The 10,922-nt window shown below is 33.4% G+C and overlaps 3 protein-coding genes across 3 annotated transcripts; 2 read left to right on the top strand and 1 right to left on the bottom strand.

The window, feature by feature from the left end:
* Positions 1-2,138: 2,138 nt before the first annotated feature.
* LOC105618837 (protein unc-119 homolog) lies at positions 2,139-3,798 on the top strand. Its single transcript, XM_012200371.1, has 4 exons — positions 2,139-2,277; positions 2,840-2,953; positions 3,280-3,579; positions 3,668-3,798. The coding sequence occupies exons 1-4, from the start codon at positions 2,139-2,141 to the stop codon at positions 3,796-3,798; spliced, it is 684 nt and encodes a 227-aa protein (XP_012055761.1).
* Positions 3,799-4,522: 724 nt separating this feature from the next.
* LOC105618838 (alpha/beta hydrolase domain-containing protein 11) lies at positions 4,523-5,906 on the bottom strand. Its single transcript, XM_012200372.1, has 4 exons — positions 5,794-5,906; positions 5,567-5,723; positions 5,052-5,417; positions 4,523-4,840 (listed from the first exon to the last, which is right to left on the bottom strand). Exons 1-4 carry the CDS (start codon positions 5,904-5,906, stop codon positions 4,523-4,525), a joined length of 954 nt encoding a protein of 317 aa, XP_012055762.1.
* Positions 5,907-8,721: 2,815 nt separating this feature from the next.
* LOC105618834 (transmembrane emp24 domain-containing protein-like) lies at positions 8,722-10,493 on the top strand. Its single transcript, XM_012200369.1, has 3 exons — positions 8,722-8,922; positions 9,585-9,931; positions 10,030-10,493. Exons 1-3 carry the CDS (start codon positions 8,796-8,798, stop codon positions 10,177-10,179), a joined length of 624 nt encoding a protein of 207 aa, XP_012055759.1. The 5' UTR covers positions 8,722-8,795; the 3' UTR covers positions 10,180-10,493.
* The last annotated feature ends 429 nt before the right edge of the window (positions 10,494-10,922 follow it).

The following is a 10,922-nucleotide window of genomic DNA, read 5'->3' as shown; positions in this document are numbered from 1 at the left end:
TAAAATATATGTATAAACTTTGTATACATATACAGTGAGAGCAAAAAATATTCGTACAAGGAAATTTTTTATTAAAAAAATCTTATTTGTAGAAAATAAACATTAATTAGCAATTTTTATACAATGAATACATTCTGTTCTTACATTAACAAATGAGCTTCGCATATATTTTTGATTTTAGAAGCTAAATTTTTCAACGAATACTTTTTGAGCATCCAAACAGTACAATATTTAATTTTCGCTTATTTTTCAGATGATATATTTTTTATCATTAATACACATCTTTTTGATATATATAATTTTAAGAAACATACAATCTATTTTATTCTTTATGAATAAATTATTAATTACTCAACAAGAAATGATCAATTAAACATCGAATCGACATCAAATTGATGTTGAAATCATCGATATTGATTCGATATCAGTTCGATGATTCATTTCTCGTTAGATAATATTTACTTTTTAAAAATAAAGTTTTTCTAAAAAACATTTTCTCTATATGAATACTTTTTGCATTCACTGTATGTATAAAATTTGAATAATATACGAATAACATAGATATGTATAAAATTTGAAAATATGTATAAAATATTTCATTACTCGTTTTTTTTTACGATAACATCAAACTTCCTGTTCCAGTTAACATTCTCAACGCTCGTGCATATCATTTGTCTTTGTTTAACATTTGATAAACAACAAAAGTGAAATGATTCCACGAGCGTGTGAGCATTAAATGAAATGTAGCCTAGGTAACAAAACTGAATGCTATCAAATGAGATTTCATGCCAATTTTAAATACACGGCATCTCATACTTCCTCTAATCTATGAGCGGTCATAACACGTACAAGTATAATATAATTCAGCAGCAAAAATGACCGGCATCAATTAACGAATCCGACTTCCTGCTGGCATCCGCGGTAAACGGGGACAGAAATTATAGCGAAAGAATTGATAAGACATAAAACTACATCGTCTGCAACAATTGTAAAAGTCTGTATATTATCAATGCACATATCGAAGAAGATCTCGAATTCCTCAAAAATCTCATTATAAACAGGGATGTCATGTCTGATTGGACACCTTACTTCCTCCCATAATTTCGCAAATTTTTCGTGCCGAATTCAACACGTTGTACTGTATTCACGCTAGGTTTACCTATGTTATTTCGTACAACTATGAAATCCAACAATTCATAAATAAAACAGAAATAAGTTTCCTCATTAACAATTTAATTCGTACATGTGAAATCATCACGCGACTAGACAATTACAAGACAAAGATAGATTAGAGAGAAATCATTACAAGATAACTTTCAATATATCCTATTTATATTAGGTGTGGGAAAAAGTTCGTGGCGTTTTTTTAATGCCATCTGGCATTAAAATTCAATGGGAAAAACGCCACGAACTTTTTTCCATACCTAATACATCCAAGATTCTGAATTAACAATCATTATAAACACATGAGAACTGTGGACAGCGCCATACGAAGGCACGATTCCCATTCATCTAATCCCATTCTATCATTCGATCATTTGACAACAACGAACCAATGAAATATTTTATCGTGGTATACATACGTGGGTGTATAAAATAATCATATAGCAACAATTAATGATGCAACATTAAAAAAAAATTGATGTTTTAGATTATGATTATTACAACAAACTTGCAATTAATATAGAACCAGCTTAAATCATGCCAAACAAATATGTCTTCCAGTTGATTATATGACAATTGACAGTAGCTAAAAATTGATAGCCAATAGTCATAATAATATGAAATTCCAGTGCGCATGTACAAAAAAATCAGACCAACAATATGGCGGTGTTGTTTGCTGATCGCATCACGGCGATCACGGTGGTCATGTATTCACAGTTTATTCCTGTCTGAGAAGTCATAATCAGTCGTAAACGTAATCAGTAATGACGTCTAAGGACTCTAGGATGACGCGTGGCCGTGGCAACGCGACGAACAAGCCATCGACGAAACGGTGAACGTGCGATAAAGTATATGAGATTGATGTCGATCGACGCTGCCGTCGTGAACTTCATTCCGGCCAATCCCTCCTATTCAACCGAATGTCAAACGTTAGCGTCTCCATATACAAATACGTTTAGTCTCGTGAATAAATTATGAGCGTGGACAGCGAGAACAAGTCGAGCGAGTCACGAACGATCGCGCCGTACAACGCAGAAAACGGCATTGACGATAGTGTCGAGGGTGGACCGGTGACTCCGGAAATGGTGCTCCGATTGCCCACTATCACGGACAGTATGTTCCTACTTGAAATTTAAATACCGCTATTTTCTTCTTGTACTCTAATGGATTTATGATCCACTTCAGTGGCTCAAATTACCACTGTCTCAGTATAGTTGCTTTCCATTTAGGAAACAGTCAACACAAATGAATTGAAATGGATTGTTGAAGATAGAATGACGTTTGTGTCGATTTTTTTTTATTTTATATAAAAGAAGAACAGCCTGTATTTACTCTTTTAATTCTTAACACAACAATGATTTTCTAGTGTTTTATCACACATAATTGATCTTCATGTTCTGGGTTTATAATTTTCATCACTAACAAATATACAAGAATTATTAAATGATTCGTACATAATTTTACATAAATAATTCTTACATAATAAAATGATTCTTTATATTCTTTAAAAAGTATTTATAAGAGTTGTATATAAATTAATTACTTGATAATTACTAATTACTTCTAATTTTTTTAAAGTGTGTAGGACACGAATATGACTCAATTGTATTAAGGATTAATATTTAGGTATTGCTTGTCAAATCACTTTCATGCATAGATAACAATATGTTTACAGAATATCTCTGTTCTCCTGAGGCCAATATCTACGACATAGACTTCACGAGATTCCAAATTAGGGATCTAGAAACTGGTGCTGTACTATTTGAAATAACAAAACCTCCTGCTAGTGGTACGTAACATATTTTAGATACTATATCTTTTCTATAACTAATTTTAACATTTTAAAATTCCTATTTAATAAATAGTGAAGAATCTAAAGCTTTGAATAAATGTATAATAATGCTCTTGCATTGTGATAAATGTAATGTATGTTAATATTAAATATCTTGCGATATCACATTATTTAATGTTATATAATGCAAAATTGTGTAATAAAAGTTTAATGCATATGATTATGGCAAAACAAAGTATTAGTTATAGATTTAAATATAAATTGAGCTTTAAATATCAATTGCGCTCATCTATAGTATTTTTAATTTTTTATATATTTACCAGAATGCGATGTTCATCAAGAATCGGAACCAGATTGCGAAGAACTCGGATCTGAAGATACAAATACGGGACGCTTTGTGCGATATCAATTTACACCACAATTTCTGAAATTAAAGACGGTCGGAGCGACAATCGAATTTCTAGTAGGGCCTAAACCGATCAATAATTTTCGGATGATAGAACGGCACTTTTTCCGAGACAGATTACTGAAAACCTTCGATTTTCAATTTGGATTTTGCATACCAAACAGCAAAAACACATGCGAACACATCTACGAGTTTCCAACGTTGCCTGCGGATCTAGGTGAGTCGCTAAAAGGAATTTTAATAAACTCGGCATATACCTGAAATTGTACGGCAAAAAATTCTAAACAACGTGCATGTCTTTTCAGTTTCCGAAATGATCGCGAATCCATTCGAGACGCGATCCGATTCTTTTTATTTCGTCGACAATCAGCTTGTGATGCACAATAAGGCCGACTACGCTTACAACGGTGGGCATACAACGCACGATGTATTGTAATGTGCAGTTTGTTGATTAGTATTATTGCAAGTGATATATATATAGGATTACAAAAATATATCACAGTTACATGTTACAGCGATGATGATGATGATCGATTTGCACATTTGGCTAACGTTTGACATTTCATGTTTTGGCATAAAACGAGCTTAAAAATTTGCAGATCAGCAAATGATCTTTGAACACGCGATTACTGTTGCAACGGAAATGCTTTAATCTGAAGCTACATTTGATTTGTCGACAAATTAAATAGTTCCTATTTTTCTTTAGTATAAAAGAACAGTAATTTATTTATAAATTATTAACGAATCAAAGTGATACTTAATTTTATAGACTGTTTTAATGGCATCTATCCTTACACGATGCATTCGCTAGCGGCGAATATCGTTACTCAAGCACATGTAGCACACGTGGCCTCTTGAGTGGAATTACATTTAGTTCCATGAGCTTTCTAATCTCTAAAGCCTATTCACAGTTTTCACGATAATATGTGTGATGAAGGGCAAACTGAATTAGGAGTTGCATTTTTTCGACGCTCAACGGCGCTTTTCTGTCGTAATCACATAACTTACAGTTTCTTTCCACTTTTACACGATTATTATTTAAATACTTTTATTTAAATACTTTTCACATTGTTCTGTAATATTGTGGAATTCATCCAAAATACACGTATATATTTACAAAGGATATATGTTTGACTTTTTTTTATACATATTCACAATTATCACAAGGCCGAGTAATTTATAAAAGTTGTTAAAAGATCGACGAATTCACTAGGCTTATCTGCGTGAACCCAGTGACTTGCTCCATCAATATAATGAAATTCTGCCATGGTAAATAGTTGCTTGATTGCATCGTGATCTTTCGCTTGAATATAATCACTATTAGCACCACCTATGAATAACGTAGGGCCATCATAAATCTTTGAGCCTATATTAGGAAATACAGCTATCTGAGTCGAGAATGCCTGCTCCAGCACTGGCAAATTAACTCGCCATTTGTATTTTCCCGCGTCTGCTTCCACCAAATTCGTCAGTATAAACTACATAACACAAACATAATACAAACATGACTCTTATGCTCATGTCTACTAGTGATTTAATTTTAATTTTAGTTCAACTCTCTCTATCTTTTTAATGAGAATTAGAAGATTTAAAAAAGAGAAGAGTATAAGTTGAATTAAGATTAAAGCTAATTTACATTGGAAGAAACAGGTATTATGCTGAAAGTAAAATAACCAGAAGAAATGTTACCTGACGCATCGAACTAGATTTAATAGATTTAGATAGTTGTTGATCCACTGTTTTGCGTGCCTTTGATAGGGTGAGACTTCCATCCACCATCACCAAACGCATAGCTTCGAAGATCCTTTCCATCTGCATAAGATTAGGGCTAGTTCTCACAGGAGACACATCAACGACCACCAATTTCTTAACGTGGTGTGGAAAATTCAATGCGGTATACATAACAGCCGAACCACCCATACTGTGACCAACTAGGACGGCTTTCTCAAAGCTTAGGTCTTTCAAAAGTTGAATCATATCCCCTGCCATGTCCTTGTACGACATGTTTGATGAATGTGGAGAATCACCGTGATTTCTAGCATCCACTGCTATGACCTACGCATTTATTTTCTTAAGCGCAACACAAAATTATTTTCATATTACGATCTAAGAAACAAAATGCATAGTCTATGTTAAGAGATATTAAAAAACTTATTGTAATTCAAATTTAATCTCGTAGATTGTCAGAAAGCACTAATAATAACCTTGCGCTTAGTCTTTTGATGGATCGCCTTTGACAACGAATTCCAATTGTTTTTCGAGCCAAAGAGACCATGCATTATAATAATAGGTTCTTTCACATCTTGCTCATGTTCCTTCACCGACTCGTACGAAGTATAAGCGAGTTTTACTGGTACAGTTCTTGAAGAAAATATTTAGGTTAGAAACAGATGCTACAAATTAATCCACATCCCACTGCATGAATACTCACAATAAAAGATTGTTACGCAAACATTGGCGATAGGAGATATGCAGACTTTTAATCGAGCGATGCAAGGTGGGTTTCATCCACGGAAGGAACACTGATAAATTTCGGCCTATCATTATTAATCAGATTACAAATACACCCGTATCTTCTGTTCTTTATCTAATAATCACAGAGGCCTCTGATAGCGCGCATGATTGCTATTTATAAATTCTTGTTATCGAAAACCATCCAAAACTAAGCACGCCTCAATGTTTATAATATAATTCTCTTTATCCTTCCCTAATTTACAGCATACATTTCAGTTCAGTAATTCAGACATGGATTTCATGAACCAGAATGAATCAAGGCGAATATACATTAAGCGTTACTGCATCAATTTATGGATTTGTAATTTCATCCAAATTGTTGCTTCTAGACAATTACTTTGCAATACTTTTATCATAATTTAAAGATAGAAGGCTGGTCAAAGTCTCGCTACAAATACTTTGAAGCATTTGATGGACCAATTAGAAGAAAGAATTTTACAACTGACCAATTAAAAAACACTTTAAAGCGTTTGCAGCATCGCGTTGACCGTAACCATAAAATTTTACGTTCGTCACATTGAAGATCGTCGTTCTTAAATTTTTAGCGTCATTTGTTTTGATCTCAGATTCATTTTCCTGTTTAGCGATTCTAAAATAATAATTAAAAATAACATTAAAATTCACAAATAATAATTAACTTGATATACTTCTCTTTTCGAAAGATTCATAACAATATCGATATCTCGGGCAGACAAAATATTTTGAGGAAATTCCAAAATATTTTAGGCCCAATAATCATTTTGATTTTAAGCGAGGCTTAAAACTCTTTCTCTGTCTCTTTTTGACTTTAAGAGAGAGAAAACGAGACAGATAGAGTTTTAAGTCGCTCAAAGTGACATTGGTGCAACTGGGCCTTAATCACTTAAATTTAAATGATATTTAAAGTTAATCGCTAATCCCTAGAAATTATATAAACAAGTCTTGTAATAAATTTATTATGAGAATACATCTTTTCTGATATATTAAGTGTAGCAAAAAAAAGAAATCCATTATTTTTCCATTCAATTTCATGCAAAAATAATGGATTTCTTTTTACTACACCTAATATGTAAAATCGAGGGCATAACGACAAATTAATCGCTAGTTCTTATATGCTTATAATTGAAACTATCATCTTTAATAAAAATATATTAATTATACCTTATTAAAATTTGGCGTCCAATGTTCATTCGTAGACAATTGTAGTTTTACAATCCTTAAGTCAAAGTAATACGTTGGGTGCATTCGAGGAGCGCTATTTGTGTAAAGCTAATAAAATAATTCACATGCAAGCGTCAAGCAGCGGAAGCAGCAATCAATCAGCCGGGCAGTGTAAAAAATACTTTTTACGTTACTGTAAAAATCTCCTTATTGGTTGCTACTTCCGCTGCTTAACGCTTACATGTAAATGCACCTTAATATCTACTGTCTACAGAGGATCGATTTATCTTGTCTTATCGTATCTTGAAACGAGATGAAAATTACAAAAGTGAGCGAATTTACTAAAATACTAATAATTTCATTGGTCAATATCTAGTAAATTTGCTCACTTTGTAATTTTAAAATTGTTTGTTTGAAAATACAAGAATCCATCCCCTGGACATGATGAACGATGAATGATGAGCGATATCCAATAAAAGTTTTTTCTTACGTGACGATACAAAGCAAAGCTCTCATTGGATGACAGAGAACCTATTGTTCTTACCTATACTGTGGTTGTGTTCATCACAGAAAACAACTGTTGTAAAGTTCTTTAATCTGATTGGTCTTGTCCTTAATTCCTCACTAGATCTAAATGTATAAATCAATTATATTCAATGGTTGCGTTTAGCAGAGAAAGATGCAACTGTGATAAAATTCTTTAATATTATTTATACCTTTAGATCTATAAGAAATCAAAAGCAAGAACTAATCGTATTGAAAAATTTGATAATAGTTACAAAACTTTTTTCTACTGAACGCAGCCATTCATATTCTCGCGAGTCATCGATGAAATGACTTAAGAGAGCGTTTATGTTGGCCGTTTAGGATATAATAATCGAATAATCGAATTTACATACCAGAGCTCTGATTGGATGGCTTGTTATTCCCTGTTGCCTGTGTCTATTGCCTGTGCCTATTGTGTTTAAGCCTTAAGGTCCTGCGCACAATGGTGGAAATATTAGAAATAGGAATAAATATTGAAATTTCAACCTATCAGAAACCGTTCTTTATTCCTAATTTTTTATTCCTTCTATTGTGCGCAGGGCCGAATACTCGACTGCAATTAGTCAATTCTTAAATCTTGTGTCCACGATGCTAGAAATCGATCCGAGATCTCGGATAAAGAAAGAATTGACAATCGCGATAGTCATGTGATCAAATTGTTCAAACGTGATTTGTTAATTTTTTCTCTGTTCGAGATCTCGGACCGATTTCTAGCATCGTGGACATCGGGCTTTAAGATTACGATTCTTTTGACGAACATATTGACCTGGTTTCCGAGGGTTTAATTTAGATCAGAATATAAAAACCAATCAACTACAGTCGAATATTCTTCTGTTACAGTCAAAAAGAATATTCTGTAGTTAGTTGGTTCTTACATTCTGATTCGGATTAAACCTTCGGTGGAAACTAAGTCACTGTCATCAAATGTTAAATAAGTATGAAATGAATGAACTTTGCGAATGTTAGGGAAGGCAACTTGAAAAACCGGCATGGGTGAAACTAGAGACCCTTCTAGGTGAAACGGCCCTATGTATACATATATGTATGACATTTTATTGAAGAAACTTTAATTTCCGCGTGATACGTGGCGACATGCAATGCATAGATTGCATACGTGGCGCTGTGGTAGCAACATGCCGCTGTCGCTGTGAGTGGCGAGCGATCGGTACGTGCAGGCGGAGTAGAAAACATATGTCATTCTTATGATTATATAGTAAAATTCAAGCGAAGAAAATGAGGTGGCTTAGCTCGTGCTTGTTCCTCGTCTTATCCGTCGTCAATGTACGTTGTTACTTCATCACGGTTGACGCCCATGCTGAGGAATGCTTCTTCGATAAAGTCGAATTCGGCACCAAGATGGGTTAGTTTTCTACTACGCTTCGATCCTTTTGTTACGTTTTAAGCGAGTACCTTCGTCGACAACGTTCATTAGTATAATTTAGATTTATTTTATCAATTTTATTGATTGTTTTATTGATTGTTATATGATAATTATTAGTTTACTAATTTTCTTACTTTTTTTATTATTTGCCACTTTACTGATTTCTCTACTGTTTTTTACTTATATTGTTTACAGACAAGTTCTTGTATAAAAACTTTGCATTTTATGAAAATTTAGTTCTTGTATAAAAACTTTGTATTTTACGAAAATTTTTATGAAAATTTATCTATATAAATTGTACAAATTTTGCATATGATGTATATTTGAGTATATTTTACTTCTCTGATTTTACTTCTCTGATTTTATTTTATTTTCCTTTGTTATACCAACATACAAAATTAAATGATTAGAGATCTGTTCTTTTTAGCTGAACTGTTTCTTTTTGTCGATTAAACTTTTCTTTTTTTTACATTGAGGGAAAAAAAAGAAGAAAAAGATAAGTAATATAAGAAGTTCAGCTAAAAAGGACAGGTTTTATACAATTCTGATAAATCATGCCTGTTTAATTAATAAAGCTTTCTTGATTATTTACAATTAGTTGCATATTCACATGTTGTCTAATATCGTTTGTATGTTTGTAGGTCTTACATTTGAAATAGCAGAGGGTGGATTCTTAGATATAGATGTTAAGATAGTTGGCCCTGACGGTAGAATAATCTACCAAGGTGAACAGGAGAGTAGTGGGAAATATACGTTTGCTGCGCATACTTCAGGCGTTTATACTTATTGCTTCAGTAATCAGAAGAGCACAATGACACCGAAAGTGGTAATGTTCAATATGGACATTGACGAAAATCGGAAACAATCTGAGGATAATGCAGGTGCAGAGAATCAGGATGGAGATAGTAATCATGGAAAGTTAGATGATATGATCAAAGATTTGAGCACCAGCTTGTGGGGTGTGAAAAATGAACAAGAGTACATGCAGGTATATACTAATGGAGAAGCAAAACCCACACATTTCTTTATTGATGTACTTTGCTGATCTGATTTTAATGTTTATGAGTATTTTTTTTGCGATTTCAGGTCCGCGATCGCAATCACAGGGCAATCAATGAGAGTACAAATTTCCGTGTTGTGGTATGGGCGTTCTTCGAAGCTATGGTACTGGTATGCGTAACGATAGGGCAAATCTTTTATTTGAAACGATTCTTTGAGGTGCGAAGAATCGTGTAATTTAGGATAACTAATGATACACTAATGATACGTGAATCAATTGTACATTTTTCTATGTAATTAAATTATCTCGTTCACAATAAGTCATCGGTAAATGCGCTCTCCACTTTGTCGAGATTAAACCCAAACTGTTCATCGTTAGCATTAAGGTATTTCCTACAACTGTAAGATTTCTAATAAAAAAAAGAATTTGTAACGGGACGAAATCCGAGACTTCGTGCAATCGTGAATGTTTCCACAACAGTGAGAACATTAAGAAGAATGAAATAATATGTCTGTAATAAGGGAAAAAATACACATGCATCTTTCTCTAAGTGTCAGTTGTTATATTCGGCTGGCGATATGAATATCCATAGTTCCATTTTGTACTTATTAGTAGTTATTAGTAAAACATGCTTTTAATGAACATTGAAAGTCAATATTCATCTAGAACGAGTTCTTTATCAGTTGTCCTTCCTCCTCGCGTGTTTAATTAACATTTGGCTAATAAAAGATATCCGGTACAATAATAGAGAGACAATCGATAGGAATGATTTCCTGTGAAAAGAAAAAACACGCAAGGGATCCGATAATGATCGCAGGTCGAGTCTAACATTTTTCTCGATGGCAACGTTTCGTGGCGTAAAAGCCTTCAATTAATTCAACGGTTACCCCGTTGAGCAGTGGTCGAGAAAAAGAGAACAGAATCTGCCGCAATTAAGGTGATCGATCGCACATGTTGCTTTGATTGGTGGGAGAATGGC

Source organism: Atta cephalotes, assembly GCF_000143395.1.
Source record: "Atta cephalotes unplaced genomic scaffold scaffold00018, whole genome shotgun sequence".
NCBI lineage: Eukaryota > Metazoa > Arthropoda > Insecta > Hymenoptera > Formicidae > Atta > Atta cephalotes.
Note: the sequence above shows the minus strand (reverse complement) of the source record. Positions and strands in the feature narration are given on the sequence as shown.